At 43.6% G+C, this 18,525-nt stretch overlaps 1 protein-coding gene across 8 annotated transcripts in view; it reads right to left on the minus strand.

The window, feature by feature from the left end:
• The window catches only part of OSBPL3 (oxysterol binding protein like 3), a 93,650-nt gene that overhangs the window by 48,493 nt on the left and 26,632 nt on the right, over positions 1-18,525 (minus strand). For all 8 annotated transcript variants that reach the window (XM_083705628.1, XM_083705629.1, XM_083705632.1 and 5 more), the window contains one exon: positions 8,590-8,807. In XM_083705628.1, the coding sequence (XP_083561754.1) occupies positions 8,590-8,682 (93 nt within the window). In that variant the 5' untranslated portion in view covers positions 8,683-8,807. The remainder of the gene's footprint in view (positions 1-8,589; positions 8,808-18,525) is intronic.

Here is an 18,525-nt window from a genome sequence, read left to right on the forward strand (position 1 = left end):
TAAATTGCCTCTTCAGATTTTGAGTTCAGCTACTAGCTGAGTGCCCCATACAATCGATTTAATCTCACGCTGAATGCAATGGATTTAATTGCTGCTACTAGGCAGCAAGACTGTAGGAATATCTGCAGGTATTCCTGGCTCCTGGATGCAAGATAGTGGAAATGGTGCCACGCATCCCAGCTGAAGAATCAGAAAATCAAAACCCTGTCATTAAAAATATTCATTTAGCAGCATGTGGGATTCTAGGACAACAAGTAAGGTTCATGAAATAGATACTAGCACTTCACGATGGGGATTTCAGTTCATGTCATTTCTGCCGGGAAAATTCTCATCTTGCAATATGCAATTTGTGGCCAGTTCACATTCCAAAAACATATCACAGCCCAACATTATACAATCTCTGGAAACACTAGGCTGAAGCCTGGAGGAAAGTAAACATTGCTCCAGCCTTTCTTCTTTCAAATACCATAGCCTCTTCTTTGAAACATCAGGATCACCACCGGCCTTCTGCTCCCTTCACCATGCATATTTGATGTATTAGGAGACAGAGCAGATACCATATGGATAATTCTATAATTGCAACACCCAGTCAGTCCAATGCTGGACCAGGTGGGTGGGGTATAAATAATAATAATAATAATAATAATAATAATAATAATAATAATAATAATTTTTATTTATACCCTGCCCTCCCCAGCCAAGGCTGGGCTCAGAGCGGCTTACAAGCAATAATAAAAACAAGTTGAATGATTACAACTTAAAAACAAAATTAAAATACAACATTAAAATACTGAAACATTAAAATATTAAAATGTAGCCTCATCGCAGGACGAGGAAACACTACGAACTGTTGAAATAATTTCCTGCAATGGACGAGCTGATGGCCCAAAAAGGTGATGGCCAGAAACTCAGATGGCTTTTAAAAGGATTGTACAAATTAATGGATAGCACATCTATCAATGCTCATTAGTCATTATAATTAAGGTGGACCGTTCATGTACTGAAGGATGCTGGGAGCCAGCCCATTCACCATATCTCTATCATGTCCTATGTGTTAGCTTATGTAGGCATTTAGCCATAGATACATAATGCGAGACAAGATGGATTGCTGGAGTGATCTAGTAAGACAATTATAGCCCATTTCTAAAAGCCCTGGATGCTAAAATGATATTAAATGCAAAAAGCTAGAAGCCATCCATTTTCCAATGCACAGTATGCATATTGTGTAGAAGCCATATCGAAAGAATGAAGCGATGAACCAGAATAACTATCAGATTGAAATTTGTTCTTATAGCTCCTCAAATGTACCAGATGACAGCGCCAGACTTCTGTCTAGAATAAAACGCAGTCTGTTGTAGTGAGTATTTGCAAGCGCCAAAAATAGAAAGCATCTTTGCGGGGGAAGACAGGGTTTTACATCAGCAGCACCAACATTTGTTACGGTTCATAAAATTGGCACAAATGGTTTTAAATTTAAATTTTCTTTTTTACTCCCACCAGAGCATTGCTACGCTTTCTCTCTGGTACCACACATGACCCAAATATTCTCAATATTGTTCTTTTTTGTCATTAGTATACACTCTTAAGCATCTATGCCTGTAAGAACACTTACCTGGAAGTAACCCCATTGAACTCACTGGGATTTAGTTTTGAAGAAAAGAGCACAGGACTGATTTGCTACTTTTCATTCTGCAGCTCAGCAAAGTCACTGACTCTTAAATTCAGAATACAGTGGCGGTAGCAAATATTGCCTTGCATTAGTAGCTACTGTTACAGTGAACTACAATAAAGAAATGGAATCCACTGTCAGAGTCTTCCAAGTGATACAAAAAGTTTAGTCACCATGATGGGGGCAGAAGCCAGATTTGGTTTTATGAGTAGCCAAGGTGGAAGGGGGGGAAAGGTAATAAATGGAGACCCAAACAGTAATAATTCGAACAGGGTCTTGCTCCCTTCCAGTATCCTGCCAACAGTAATTCCTCCAATTCACATCTAGCACATTTCTGGAATATAAAAACATCAGCAGACAGCCACAATTCTTGCATGTTGCAAGGTAAGAATTGTCCCCAGACAAAACATCTAACACAATAAAGCTAAAGAGGTCTGTAAGTTAAGCTGAAACAAATCCCAGCGTAACCAGATGCAAATCCCCTGGGTTTCATATTTACAGTCCAGACAGCATTCAATTTCTATAAAAAATCTAAAGCAGATTGGGAGATACTCCAGTTACAAAAGATGAGGCTGCTGAAGAGGCCAGAGACCGTCTTGGCTGTGAGTCCTGGAAGACCTGCTCCCTGCCTTGCAGGCCTTTTTCCACCTGACCAGGGAGGGACTGACTCCAACTACAAAAGCTGAGGCTCCTTAACAGACCATTGGGCTATTGTTGCCATTACAGTGGTACCTCGGGTTACATATGCTTCAGGTTACATACGCTTCAGGTTACAGACTCTGCTAACCCAGAAATCATACCTCGGGTTAAGAACTTTGCTTCAGGATGAAAACAGAAATTGTGCTACGGCGGCGCAGCAGCAGCAGGAGGCCCCATTAGCTAAAGTGATGCTTCAGGTTAAGAACAGTTTCAGGTTAAGTATGGATCTCTGGAACGAATTAAGTACTTAACTCGAGGTACCACTGTATTGATATCAATTTTTTGTCTCTTTATTTTAGACTTATGTGGAAATGGTTCAATTTGGTTGTGCACTTTTTGATGTTTGCATTTATTGTTTACGTCTAATTACGTGTTTTGTAATACGTTGTAAGCCGCCTTGAGCGTGGTTTTAACTTTGGAAAGGCAGCATACATATAAAATGATTGCTTGTTTGCTTGTTTCTGAGTGACAAGAAACAAACTCTGTAATCCACCTTCTGTAGTAGGGGGGTGCATCTGTTTTGGATAAAGCCAAATATTGTACTGAAGAGGGTCATGTTGGAGGCATTTGGACTTCTGCTGAAGTGAAGCAGGTTGTCTCTGAAGCAACCAGAAGCAAAGCGGGCTGTGCCCAAAGCTTTGAATCAATTTCAGAACTTAGGATATTGGGAAGCTTATAGGAAGAGGAAAAATAAAGGTTGCACCTAAAAAAACGATTGTAGGGAAGCCCAAAACCTAACATGAACCCCACTGCCCAAGGATCCTTGCTGTTGACTTAGCTTTCCCCAGCTCCAGCCATTTACAGGGATGTAGCCTGTATTTTCCCCTTCATGGATCACTGCCTTGTCGTGGCGAAGGGGCTTGAATGATTCCAAGAAGCTATGAGCTATGCCATGCAGGGCCACCCAAGACAGACAGATCATAGCTGAAAGTTTAGACTAAATGTGATCCACCTGGCAAAGGAACTGGCAAACTGCTCCAGTATTTTGCCAAGAAAACTCAGTGGACATGAAAAAGGAGAAGCTTTGAGAAGAAAGTGAGTTTCTCCAAGGCATCCTCTGGTTCATGGGGTCACGGGGAGTCAAACACGACTAAGATGACTAAACAACAAGCCTGTATTTTCCTCTTTCGTGACTTTTTCGAGGCAGCTCCTGCTTGATCTCACACTGGCTACTCTCATAGGAGTGGGGAGACATCTGAAGTTTGGGGAAACCAGAGCAAAGCTTTGCCTTGGGTTCAAAGCAAAGTAGGGCATCTCGAATGTGGGCCGGAACAAAGAAGCCTCCAATCAAAGAAGTGATTTTAAGATATTTTTCTTCCATATGCCCAAACCCTATCTTATGCCTACAAAATGGTATAAATAATCACCTTCAAAGAAACTTATTATTTCATACCCATGACAGATTCTTCTAGCAACTCAAAAGGTTGTGGCCACAGTCCAAAGTCATCAGTTATGCACTAGCAAAAGCGTCATCAAATGATGGCTTGAAAACAATGGCTTCCCTCTAAAAATGGGAGCTAAAGCGGGGATGGAGGTGGTGGTAAACTAAACGAAAAGAAGTCTTCAGCTGTACCTGTAATCCCTTGCTTGCTCATAAATATTGCAATAGAAACATGACCTTGAGCTAAAAGAGCAGGAACATCATAAGAGGACCAAGAGCTAAGGTTTGGTTAGTTAGAGCAGAGGTTTTCAACCTTGACCAACTACATTCTTTCTGCGGCACCCCTGTGGGGCTCAGAAGCCCAGTTATGTCACCTCTCGCCTGCAGAGCTGGCAGCCTCTCACCCTTTTCTGAACACCCTCCCTTGTGGAGCATTCTCTCCTCTCCTCTCCTCTCCCCTCTCCTTCAGAGTCCTCTGGGCAGCTGCAGCCGCCATCCTTGGTCTCTGAACTGCCCCCCTCCACCCCAGAGAGAAGCGCCTTCTTACTCTGCCCCACAGGGGCCTAGGAAACCAGCCCCAGAAGTACCATTCGCCTGGGAAGCTTGTAGCCAGGGCCACTGCAACAAACATCTGTGCAAGCCTTTGGGAGGCAGAGATGCAAGAGGGCATCAGAGAGAAGGAAAGAAAGAGGGACAGAGGCCAGTGTTGCCCACGGCACACTGGGTGAAAACCAATGAGCTACAGGAAATGAAAATCTGCTATTCTGCTAGATTGCAATTATTTTAAAAACAAGAAGACATACACACTTAAAAAAAAAAAAGTAAAAATTGTCCCCGCATTCTTTGCAGAACTTGGTATGCACACATAAATGTTATGTGCCCATTCCCTATTATTTTGCACTCTCAAGGGAAGTAAAATCTCCATGAACCTCATCGCATGGATAGTGCGCACCCCGGAAATCATCTCTTTCAGCTTCTGCCTTCTGGAAGAAGGTACAGGGTTATAAAGTCTAGGCCTAGCCGCCTGAGAAAGAGCTTCCATTCAAATGCGATTTTGGTTTTAAACGCAGTGTAAGGTAGTCTCTATGGGAGTATATTGTATTTAATTATGGGGTATCAGAGTTTTTAGGGGACTAATCAGGCTGGGATAGCAGGCTTGTTGGTTTTTGAATGTCTGATGTAGATTTTTTCAATTTCATTGTTCTGTATGGGAAATGGCAATAAAGATTATCGTATCGTGTTATCATATCGTATCGCATTAGGAGTTTGTAGCTTCTCTGTTATTGTCTTGTGAAAGCATGCATCATACACCCCTCTTCTTATTTTCCCCTTGTGACCCAGGAATATGCTTATTATGTTAATTAACTAATTAATTAATTAATTCATTTTTTGTGCCTCCCTATACCTGTAGATCTCAGGGCGGCTCACAGCATAAAATCACAATATTAAAAAAACAACAAGAAGATGCATGCTAAAAATAAGAACAAAGACAACACAACAACCCCCACCACACAATACATTTAAAAGGACTGAACTGGAAAGAGATGTGAGAAACCTCTCTGCAACCAACAAATCTACCATAGCATTAGTAGGGATGTGGAATGGGGACATTTCAGAGGTTCTTTGTTCTGGGACAGATGGGCGTTGAGCACAGCCTTCCCATTCCCTGAAATAAATGAGCATGGTTTTTAAAAAAGAGTAGGCATAGCTGGTTTGTTCTGGTTACCTCCACCATGTACTGTGAACAATGCTCAGCACCCAAGTTATATTGAAAGGCCGCGCTGTGCCAAAACTAAAGTGACAATCAATAGTCTCATATAGCTTTATTTAACACCACACTTCCATGCTTGAAACTTAATTCATGAACGTTCCAGACTTGTTTGGGGGTATCCACCGCTGGCTGAAGATTTGCTACACATGTTCTGCACTTTGTCCAATAAAACTAAGCAAGTTGGAAAGCCAGTTTGGAAAAGTTACCACAAAGGTATGCTTTGTCCTGGAGTTCAAAGATAGCGGCTCTCAGTTATTCTTTTCCCGATTGTGTTGGAAGACTACTGAAATATACTCGGAGTCGAGAGTGGATTTCATGCTCTTTATCCAGCTCATAGTGGTGAGGAGGAATGGAAGTTTCTCCAAAATATCTGCTTTATATACATTATTTACACAATTGGCTGCATGTGATTGGCTAATTCCGGGATTCTCCTGTAGGCCAATCAGGTTGTGGATTCACTTCCATCTGGAGCTGGATTGGGTGGCTCCTGCGGACCAATCATACTGCTGCATTGTTCTAGGACCAATCATACTGCTGCATTCTGAATCCTATTGTTCTAGGACCAATCAGACTGCTACATTTGGATCCTATTCAACTCAGTACATGACACCTATGCAGAAGCAGATGATCGCAGTGGTGGTTTGTCCTCAATTGGGACTGATAGGGCAGATGGCAGGAAGACCAACAGTAGGGGGAGCCAAAGCCAAGAACAGGAAGAGACACCCTGTGACAGGATGTAAGTAAGAAGGCAGGCAGGTGTAGGCTGGTTGAGGTTGGTAAGGCAGTGCCCCATTTATCTCAATGGGCCAGCTTCAATGGCTACTTGTGCATGGGCTTCTTCATTACAGACAACCACACTAAAATATGGATGTCCCCAGCAGAGACAGGCAGCATGGGGACCAGGAGTGCACCCCAACTCCCCAATAATCACGTGGTGCCCCCCTTCATGCAGACAACATAGGGAGGTGTTTAATAAAGTGACCAAATCCAACCGTAGACAGATTGGGCTTCAGCCGAGGATAAATCCCATATCCTGGTTGCCCTGGCAACCCTAACAGCAGAGATATTTCCTTGCGCCCAACCACTGGAAAGGGATGCGTCAAAACATAAACAAAATGTCTGCCCACTTCCTGTTATCCCTTGAAGCTGTTTATACAGTCTTCTTCCACATAATCTGATTTACTTAATCTGATCAACGGCACAGACAGTGTGAAAAAGTGGGAAATGTTCCCAGACAACTTGGCCGGTTAATAAGAAAGCAGAAAGTCCAGCTAAAACCAGTATTTGTATGTGCTGGGGGGGGGGGGCAACTACGCCAAATGGAACAGAAGAGGAAAAGTGCAACTCTTGCTAAATCTCTAAATATTCATAAATAAGGAATTGCATTGGGGTGTGTGGGTTCTTGCACTGATTTTGATTCAAAATTATATGCATGTGTATTTTTACTTTATAAACATTCAGAAATGTATTTGAGAATCTCAGGTTTCACTTTAATATGAGATCTTTGTGCTCAGAATCTCCCTTTCTCTCTCTTTTAAGTAACAGATGCTGGGAGCAAACAAGAGTGAACTTAGAAGCTTCCCAGAAGCATTTGGATGGCTAGCATTTAGAAACAAAACAATGGATGATACAGATCTTTGGTTAATCCATCATACCCCTCCTCTTCTGCCTCTTTTGATTGTTAAAAAAGGTTCCAGTCCTTAGGATTGCAAGTGTGTGACCAAGTTCTGAACGTCCACTCAAGTGCGGATGTGTGGTAAGTGCCATGGATTTTGGTAGATCTTTACAACGAAAGCCAGTAACAACATGATCTTGGTTTTCTAAAGGAATTTGCAAGGGGCCATGATAATATGAAACCATATTATCTGGAACCTGCAGGAGAGAAGATTGTTTTTTGCACTAACTCAGGTCCTGCTTGCAGGTTTCCCACAGGCAATGGGAAAACAGGAAGCTGAACTAGATGTGCCACTGGCCTGATCCAGCACGCTCTTATGTCCTTGCATAATCGACTTTCCTTATCTGGTCTGCAATTATCTATAGCATGCATACACGGCCAATTTTTTTATACATCTCCGCTCAACCACACACAGCCTAAGAATGTGTCATCATGTTCTCTTTTATACAAATGAACTTTCTGGCACAATTGAAAATGAAATATTACTACAGTGGTACCTCAGGTTAAGAACTTAATTCGTTCTGGAGGTCTGTTCTTAACCTGAAACTGTTCTTAACCTGAGGTACCACTTTAGCCAATGGGGCCTCCCTCTGCTGCCATGGCGCCGGAGCACGATTTCTGTTCTCATCCTGAAGCAAAGTTCTTAACCCAAGGTACTATTTATGGGTTAGCGGAGTCTGTAACCTGAAGCGTATGTAACCTGAAGCATACGTAACCTGAGGTACCACTGTATTGAAATCCACGGCAGGGGGGTGGGGGAACTAGCAGTGCCAATTAAAATGTTACTGAAAGCCAGGTTGTGAACTTGGCCTGTTGTGTGAAACCAAGGCAGAACCAACTCACTATAGATCAACTCAACCCACATACTCAGAACACCAGCTTGGTCATGTGAATTAATCCTAAGTACCAGAAACAGTGAAAAAGGGCAAGCAATCAGGAAGTGAATCATCTGCAACAGTAGTAGGGAAACAGTGGTACCTCCAGAGGTTGTTGGACTACAACTCCCATCATCCCTGACCATTGGTCATACCAACAACAGCTGGGGGGGGCACAGGTTTCCAACCTTGATCTCTATTTCTATACAGATCTTGATCTATATTTTTCAATCAGTGGTGTTAAACAAAGGAGAAGAAGAGTTGGGACTTGATATCCTGCCTTTCACTCCCCTTAAGGAGTCTCAAAGCGGCTAACAATCTCCTTTCCCTTCCTCCCCCACAACAAACACTCTGTGAGGTGAGTGGGGCTGAGAGACTTCAAAGAAGTGTGACTGGCCCAAGGTCACTCAGCAGCTGCATATGGAGGAGCAGGGAAGCGAACCCAGTTCACCAGATTACGAGTCTACTGCTCTTAACCACTACACCACAATGGGGATGATAAAAACACTTTATATTTACCTGTCTACTCCCCTGCTTAGAGGAGCAGCTGCTGGTACTTCTTGAAGGCGACAAGACTTTCTGAGACACACCAAGATTCTTTTCTTCAGTCATGGTCTCCGAAAGAGTTTCTTCTGTACCAATTCAACGACAGAACGAGAAGACATGGGAGAGAAAGGCAGGAGTCATCGCATCTCCAAATGCATTCCAGCGGTGCTCGTGGTGCTCAAAGGAAATTCCTAAAAGACAAAGCAGGAGGGTGAGGGGAGGAAAAGGAAACAACAGCACACCATCAATTTTAGTCAATAGCAATTCTAACAACAATAAAGAGTTCAAATTTTCAGCAATGCAACGTGACACAATTGCTATAAAATTAGCAAACCAATAAGCTATGAAGGGTACCATTCAAGACTTGATGAGTAGTGTTGAAATAGGTCTCAAAAGAAAGGGAAGGCAGATGGACACGAAGTATTATTTAGTGTAATGTTCTGCCTTTTTCAGAGGCATTCAAAAAGAAACTGAATAGGAACCAGGTAATATTAGGGATACATACGGCCTTTGATTACTGTGAAACAACCTGCTAGCCCCACTTCTCGGACAGTCTATAGAAGTGGTCGGAAAATAAAGACTGGCAGAGTTTTCCTTCTTTTTCACTTTAAGGTTTATTACCTGCTGAAGTTTTAATTCTTGTACATTTCTTTATCATGAAATATTTTATCTTTTATTCATGAGCATAATTGAGAGAGCTTGCTCAGAAGGGGGGGGGAAAGAATTTTAAAAAATTAGCAATAGAAGAATAATTTACATAGTGCTGGAGTGTATTTCATAACACTTCATATTGAGGCTTATCCATACTTTCCTCCACTCTTTCCAGGCATGGTCCGTGATTTAAAACTCCATGGCTGAGCATTTCTGGCCACACAAACACCCCCCCCCCCAAACTTTCCCCGCTTTAAAGAACATTTTTTTGTGTGTGGAAAGCTCTGTAGCAAAAGAAAGGGCACTCAGACATAAAGCCTTAAAGGACAGACCATGTCTCAATAGTGCCGAAGAAAAGTTAAGCCTGGATAAGCCCTTCTTAATTGCAACAAGCCCCACTGTGTTTATGTCCAAAGCTAAGATTTGAATCAGGGTCTTCGAACCCACATGCTTAAGCCAGTACGCTATGTCAGCCCTCAACTATGTTTTAGGCATGGGGCAGAGGTGGAATGATTTGTGGGAACGCTTCCCAGCTCTTGGATCTGCATGGATTCCATGTGCAGAGATGTTCAGGTGAGAGATTTTGACTTTCTGATGCAGGCATCCCCAAACTCGGCCCGCCAGATGTTTTGGGACTACAACTCCCATAATCCCTGACAACTGATCCTGTTAGCTAGGGATGATGGGAATTGTAGTCCCAAAACGTCTGGAGGGCCGAGTTTGGGGGTGCTTGTTCTGATATATCCATACAGATACACAGAGCTTACAGACCATACTAACCATACCTCTACCAGAAGACAATACTTCTAGGACCACCTTATCTTTATAGGTGATCAGGTGGGTCATTTTCACCTTTTAAACAAATCCAAGTTGTTGTTTAAAAATGTTGTGTGTTTTGCCCAATTACTGAAGCAGCACTTAAAGGTGTGGGCATTTAAAAACCTGTCAGCTGTGCATAGATAAACAACAGAAAATACCCACAGGGAATGATTAGAGAGCAATAACTGACCTCAGTAGAGAAGGAGGCAAAGGTATTAACAATGTCAATAAGATTGGTGGAAAACCCATTTATGGAAATTGCCGAAGAACACAACACCTTTAACTGCCGCACAATAGCAATCCCAGTGCATGATGAGGTCAGGTATTTAAGTAGGCATCTGTTGTCGAGTCTGGCAGAAAACAATATTTAATAGCAGCACCAAGGTGGCAGTCTGCATCGAGAACCTTGCTGGTAGTCCCAGTGACAATGTAAAAAACGTGAGCCAGAGTAACCATGGCAACAGATTTTTCCCACTTCATAAAAGCAAGACTAAAGGGCAGCACCTTTCACAAACTCGAGGGTAAGAAAGTCTCTTACTGTACTATTACACAAAATATTGTATTATTCAACAGTGGTCAAAATACGTGATGTAATATGTAACATGTAATACGTGGGGGAGGGTTCAGAATACTGATCAATATTTAACTTTCATCTTGTCCTCTTGGACTCTAGTAGTGCTGACAATATATAAGCTGACGATATATAAACAATCTAAGCAAAGCATTTCTTACGTCTTGCCAACAACTCTTTTCAGGATATGAAATCCAATCATTTTAATGCCATGCACCAATGTCTAGTTTATAGATTATAGAGTTTGCTTTTTAAAAAATGCTCAGATATCGCCGCTGGAGTTTTTCCTGTCTGCACAATGGCCACAGAATATGCTCTTGCTAAAATCAGTTTTATGGTCTTATGCCTCATGCTGTGTGTTCTACTAACTTGCTCCCCAGACAACCCCAGTTCACCTTGGTTTTTTTTTGTCTGCAGCAAGCAAGCGTTGCATTACATGCCTGGCTACTTGGTGCTGAATTAAGAACCATGGCTACATTTATTCACCCAAGCTGCCTGCGTGGCAACATATGGCAAGGTCAGCTTCAGTGAATCCGGCGCCAGATCTCTCATCATTCCCTCCAACAGTGAACTCAGGTGGTTGAGTGCCAACAGCACTGGCGTCAAAATGTGGATTACTGAGAAACAAGGAAGAGCTCAGCATGTTCCGCTGAACCCCGAGGTATGAGGAAGTACAAAACATCTGAACACCTTCAGAAACAGTCCAGTGAAGATTGAGTATTGCTCATCCATTCCAGGGACCGTGGAATGTTGGCAATTGGAAAAGAAAACCAGCTGGTAAATAGAGATGAATGTATCGGACTGCTTTAGCCTTACCACACTTTATAGGAGTCCAGCCACTGGGAAAGGGGAAAGAATGGAACTACAAGATTTTGTTGAAGGCCCCATTTGTTTTCTTCCTATTCAGTGGGATATGGAAAGGAGAAGGCATCTCATCGTAAGTGCTGGGATCTAAACACTACATATCATGCTCGTTCTTCTATTTAAAAAACCAACAACATCTCAAGTGCCTTTGTGAATGGCTGCCAATAGCTAGTATGCAGCAACCAACATTTAAGAAGCACCACTGGGATATTTAAAAACTCTGCTATAAAGTTGCCTAATGTGGCTGCAATACCTTGGTTGTCAAACTTAATCCGGAACACTTACTTCCAGGTTTGCAGCGTTCAGGAGTTGATTTGTTCGGGAGCCAAGCTGTTCGACAACTAAGGTACCACTGTACAAAAACTACAGACACCTGCAGTTATGCACTGATGCATCTGTATGGCCAGCTACGGTTCTCTTGAATTGATTATTTTTACCCAAGATCCTGACACCACGAGTGCAAGTGTGAGAAGGAATAGTGAGCCACGCTGGATAACTGTTGCTAGCGAGTGGGGGAAACCCCAGACAGGACTCTCGGGCATGGGCATAGCCCTATGTGCAGACCCTGAGCTTATTCTCGGTTAGCAGAATAAGGTTCTTCCATTACGATTCAAGGTTTACTTTTAAAGCACCAAATCCTCTCTTTTTAGAGGTTCTAAAAAGGAACTCTCCGTTTGTTCCCAAGAGCTCTTTTGGAAGAGCCAATCCTCTAATTACCTATTTCAACTGTCAAGGCCTGGTAAAGCCCATTTCACTTTCTGTTACCATGAAACAGTACCTCCTGCATCCACAAAATTCAGCAGCATCTTCAGCTGCTAGAATTTAGTCTTGGGGCAGAGATACAATCATGCTCTGCTGTCTGAATTTATTATTGCTTAGGCGTTTCATATGGGAAACTGCACGAATACCTCCTAGAGGTTAATGAGCTCTGCCTTTCTATTTTCAACACTCTTTCTAATTGTTCTGGAAAGAAGAAAGGGGGAGGGGGGAACCATGCAGCAGAGAGCTTTATAGCATAAAGCATCTCCCAGGATAAAGAAGGCAGACATATGCCTGTGCAGATGTTTCAGACAGTTCTGGAAATCAATATGCAACAGCTAAGCAGCATCAAGGCCACAGAATTCGCTCCAGAGAACTGTTTCAGCAATTTGCAAATTTCTGCTCCACACACTCTCAGTTTTCACCTGCATGTGACCACAAGTTCTTTACGGAAGCAGGTCATGTGATGTAGCAGGTTATTTGCATCATACTTCAAGTTTATTGAATGGTTGCGTTGGTGGGGGTTGGGGTTGGGGAGGGGGTCCTAATAAAAATGTTCCTAATTGAAGCAGCAAAGGGACGCGGGTGGCGCTGTGGGTTAAACCACAGAGCCTAGGACTTGCCGATCAGAAGGTCGGCAGTTTGAATCCCCGCGACGGGGTGAGCTCCCATTGCTCGGTCCCTGCTCCTGCCAACCTAGCAGTTCGAAAGCACGTCAAATGCAAGTAGATAAATAGGTACCACTCCGGCGTGAAGGTAAACAGTGTTTCCGTGCACTGCTGTGGTTCGCCAGAAGTGGCTTAGTCATGCTGGCCACATGACCTGGAAGCTGTACGCCGGCTCCCTCGGCTAATAAAGCGAGATGAGCGCCGCAACCCCAGAGTCGGCCATGACTGGACCTAATGGTCAGGGGTCCCTTTACCTTTACCTTTAAGGCAAGCAGCACGCAAGAAAACAGCAAAAATATCTGAACAGCTACCACCCCCTCCCTGGTCGATACACTCAAGTTCCAAATATATCTAGAAATTTCAATAATTTCAACAAGACACTAGAACTATTTTGGTATGCCTTTGCATTCATGGTCGCAATGCTTCACTGTTGCAATCTGTTCTACTATTATTACATAGCAATGCGTAACTTTGCTCTCAGATCCTCTGAAAGAAATATTAGAGGGGAAAGCTGGCGGTGGAGTTGCCATGGAGCAGTTATAATTTTTTGTTGTTGCTTAGCACTTTCTACAGCTCTTTAGAAATTATGGCTCATCTCTAACCCAGTAGTTATCCACTGTATTTTTAGAATATACAAAACTGTATCTATAAATACAACCTGCTTGATCATTCATGCAATTCTTCCTGAAATAACATAAAGAAAACACACTCATTTTCAGGTCTTGTCTACACAGGGTATTTTAAGTAGCTAAAAGGAGAGTAGTTATGGATTCCCAATGTGACCAGCTCCAGGACATCCACAAAAATCAACTCAGTTATGTTACATCAGGTTGCTCATTTCAAGATTTTGACAGAAGACCTCACAAGGACAAAGGAAAGAAAATGGATTTCTCTCTCTTTAAATAAAAAAATAAAATCATTTAAATAGGTTGGTTAGCAACACCACATTTTGTATTAGTTTACTTATAATCTATTAACAGCCTCTGAGCACCAGTTGACCAGCATTTCCTTCCCCCTACCCTTTTAATTTTTTTATTCCTTAAATACCCTGGACACCCCACCCCCCAGCCTTTTGCCAGCCATATGGAATCTATTATGAAGAACTGATGAGCTTTCCCAAAATGCACCACACATGCTGAACTCCCTAAGCAGGTAGGAAACTAAAAATAGACATTCAAGTACGATTTGGCTACAACTGGTGTGTTCTGCTAGCATCTGCTCTTACCCTGGTCATTCCAAGCAAGAGAGGAAAAACAGAACAGTCAATTTTTTATTTTTTATTTTAAACCCCTGTGTACCAGATGTGCTTTTCTTCCCAGTAAACCAGGGTTGCAGAATCTCTCTTAACCCAAGGTTTCCACATTCCCTTCTGAACAAAATCCCATGGTGGGTGGGGCCCAAGGGGAAAGTGGGTGGACCTGGGAAGGCTGAAGGCTACTGTCAAGATGGCTTGTAGAATGAAAGGACACACAAAAGCCCTGAGGCCATCACATCAGTAAGGTAGGTGCAACCAAAATCCTACATACCCACTTATGAGAACATCTATCTATCATCTATCTATCTATCATCTATATCTCCCCTCTGATAATTTTTGAAGGCAATTTATTTTCTTGTCGATTGATGCAGAATGGTTACAAAGAAAAGAAACTGCCAGAGAAATTTTCAGCATGGCACTAGCTCATACATGGCTTCAGGTAATCAGAACGGCTTGATCGCCATGCTGCTCATAATAATAGCAGCTTATCAATCAGTGTGTGGGGATCATCTGGACGCAAGGTCTTTTGAGTCCTAGAAATGACTGTCCCCCCACAGGACTCACAGGGAAAAGTTCTGTATCATAAGATTCCACTTTTCTACCACTGTTGAGTCTTGGCAACCGTCTGCAAGCTCTCTTTTGAAACAGCCATAGCTATAGGTACAATATGCTTTTGAATTATGGTGCTGGAGGAGACTCTTGAGAGTCCCATGGACTGCAAGAAGATCAAACCTCTCTATTCTTAAGGAAATCAGCCCTGAATGCTCACTGGAAGGACAGATCATGAAGCTGAGGCTCCAAGACTTTGGCCACCTCATGAGAAGAGAAGACTCCCTGGAAAAGACCCTGATGTTGGGAAAGATGGAGGGCATAAGGAGAAGGGGACGACAAAGGATGAGATGGTTGGACAGTGTTCTTGAAGCTACCAGCATGAGTTTGACCAAGCTGCGGGAGGCAGTGGAAGACAGGAGTGCCTGGCATGCTCTGGTCCATGGGGTCACGAAGAGTTGGACACGACTAAACGACTAAACAACAACATAGGTACAATGATCATCCTCGTGTGCCTTTCTTGCCCCACAGGCTCAGAAATTCTCCACCCACTCTGAGTCTCTGAGCTACTTGCCACCTTACTTCCTTAGGCAGAAAGTTCTCTTTGGCTGTGTTGGGTTCTCTCCCCAGGAACAAGAGCATTAGCTGCATCCTTCATCTCTTCCAGTTACCAATGCATGCCTCTTTTGTTGCTGCCATTCTGCTCCTTTGGTCCAGTCTCCTCTCTTGTTGGGCCCAATCATTCCTTCTTGATGCCTCAGTCTACTACTCCACACAGCGACCTCATCTTTCATCTTGCTTTAACTTGGGGAGTCTCTGGCCCTCCTAATGTTGTTGGAATCCAAATTCCATTGGCCTGCACGGCCAACAGTCAATGATGAGGGGACTTGTAATTCAGCAACACCTGGAGGACCAGAGATTCCCCATATTGGGTTCCATGCCTCTGCTAGCCCACTGGCACCCATCCTGCCTTACCATCTTCTCCTGTGCCGATTTCATCTTCAGTTTCTCTGCCTGAGATACCTAACAGTGAAATGTGAGCAGTCCATGCTGCTTGCATCCTGCAATGGGTTTCCTTACCAGCTTATCAGATTGTACTCATCCTTGCAGTGCGTCTAAGTTAGCACAACTGCCAGAAGGTGCTTTTATACAGCTTACACTGAGGAAGAACGGCTTGTGGGTTGCAAGCGCAACCATCTGCCCCCATTAACCTCCAATATATTCCACATTCATAAAAATAACTTGCTTGGATTTTCGAAACATAGCTTGTCCGTTTCCGATTCACACCCTAAACAAAGTGAGCTTCCCCATTGGGCCGAAAGCGTTCATACATCACTCTTCTTTGAGCAAGCACGCTTCTTCAAAACACACAAATGCTGCCTTTCAAACTTGAAGAGCGTCAATTTGAAAACACTTTGCAGCCTTTACCACACTTGAACAAAGTGATCAGCCCTTTCTTTTATTTAGTGCATGGCTGTTGCGTCCTTTTGCTAGGGCTCTTAAATATTTCATAGCCTGCTGTCCTCCCTTGTTAGTCTGAAAGCCATAAAAGCTCAGGTATCATCACTTTCCAGTACTAATTGGATTCTGGAATCCAGACAGAGACAATATGGCAGACCAACTTACAAATGAATTAGCTGCCATTTATTGACGGGCAAACACATTGCACTCCAGCATGTGTTTCCTTGATTTTTAAATGAAAAGCAAGCTTTGGGAGGGACAATGCTGAGGAGTGGAGACATGGGAGTAGCCAGGATTTTGAGGGGGGGGGGCTTGTGAGGGCAGAACCTCAGTTTGCTATGTTTTTTAATTGAATTTTATTGAGGGGGGGAGCTGCCACTCCCTGCCTCCCCTGGCTATGCCTATGAGCAGAGAGGCAACTAGAGCATTGGGGAGTGAGGGACAACAACTTGGGAGTGATCTGGATGGGTAAAAGATCAGGCAGGCAAAAGGCGTAAGGCAAGCACTACCTCCCCTAGCCAATTCTTTGCTCAAAATGACTCTCACTAAAAAGCTGTTTTTCATTTAAAAGAAAACAGAAACCAGAGCAGCTACTGGATCTTTTGTTTCACAAATTTTCATGGGCATATTATTTGCCCCTCATAGCAAGAGAAAACTTTCAGATTTTGCTAGGTGTACGAAATAAATAAATAAATAATGCAGAAGAGGGCATGCATACCCCTTGCAGTTGCATTCAAAGCTAGAAGGCTGCAGACAGTTTGCACATCCAAGAGTGACCTGTGAAGTCAGTATTTTGGACCTTGCTTCTGCCACAGGCTGCATTCAGCCAACCATATTTCAGCACAATAAGCCAAGATGTGCATAAGCCATTGTGCCTTCAGACCCCACCTCTCCTCAGTGTGCTGGGTAACCCAGGAAGTTTTCATTAACCATAGTTTCCCATTGCGCCTGAGTGAGTAAGCATGCATAGCATGGGTGGCCAAGCCACGAGTGACAACATGGCCGCCAAGCCACAAAAAGTCGCCTCCCAGTCCCCACAGCTTTATCTTTCCATTTGGCTGGGAGATAAATCTCTAAAGGGCAGACAGAGTGCTTTATCTGCCCATCGCAGGGAGATCTTTTATCTCCATCTCAGTGCAAAGCACCACAGCGCAAAGATTAGAGACAAAACATTCCAACTGCTCCTCTGGAGCAAAAGGCAGCATTTGCCCCCCAGCTCAACAATGGAGCGGGGATGGATGGAAACTCTGCATTTTACTTTGACAGGTCCTGTAGTGAAGAGTAATTCTATGGCTAAAAGGTAAAGGGACCCTGGCCGTTAGGTCCAGTCGCAGACGACTCTGGGGTTGAGGCACTCATCTCGCTTTATTGGCTGAGGGAACCGGCATAGTCATGTGGCCAGCATGACTAAGCCGCTCCTGGCGAACCAGAGCAGCACACGGAAACGCCGTTTACCTTCCCGCCAGAGCGGTACCTACTTATCTACTTGCACTTTGACGTGCTTTTGAACTGCTAGATTGGCAGGAGCAGGGAAAGAGCAACGGGAGCTCACCCCATCATGGGGATTCGAACTGCTGGGGTGGGGGCTGGAAATGATGGTTTTGTGGTTGCAAGGTGTATGTGAAAGAGGGGGAGAATGATGTGTGACTGCAGTGTCCATAGATTGCCTATATTGCTGCTATGTGGTCTTGGAGATGTGGATGACTGTCAATACTGTCCTTAGGATGAAATAGATTAGCTGCTACAGGTGTATAGGACTGCAACCTTAGTAGCATACTGAAGGCAGCCCTGCATTTGGAAGTTTTTAACGTTTGACGTTTTATTATGTTTTTGTACGTGTTGGAAGCCGCCTGGAGGGACTGGGGCAACCCCGTCAGATGGGCGGGTATAAATATGATGATGGTGGTGGTGGTGGTGGTGGTGGTGGTGGTGGAAGGAGTAGGGAACTTGTTGCTCTCCAGATGTTCCTGGACTCCAACTCCATTCAACCCTGACTCAATGCAAGCTAAGGTTGATTGGAAATGGGAGTTCAACAATTTCAAGGAGCTGTCCATGAGCCAGCATAAACACAGAAGACCCAGGATGCAATTAGCTTTTTATTAGCAGGGGAAAAACAAGACTGCAGTGTCCTTGGTTCATCTTAACTCAACAAAGGCGTTGCTGAAACTAAGCTCTGGGCATTCCCTTTCCTTCTAGCCTCTCACTCTGGATCCCTCCCAAGCAGACTGTGTCGAGCAGGTTGGCTTCTCCTCTGGTCCTGTCTGACACATTGCTCAGCAACAAGCAGGACCCTCCTGGAGCTGGGGATCAGA

The sequence above is a fragment of the Podarcis gaigeae genome (assembly GCF_964106915.1).
Source record: "Podarcis gaigeae genome assembly, chromosome: 12".
Lineage (NCBI taxonomy): Eukaryota > Metazoa > Chordata > Lepidosauria > Squamata > Lacertidae > Podarcis > Podarcis gaigeae.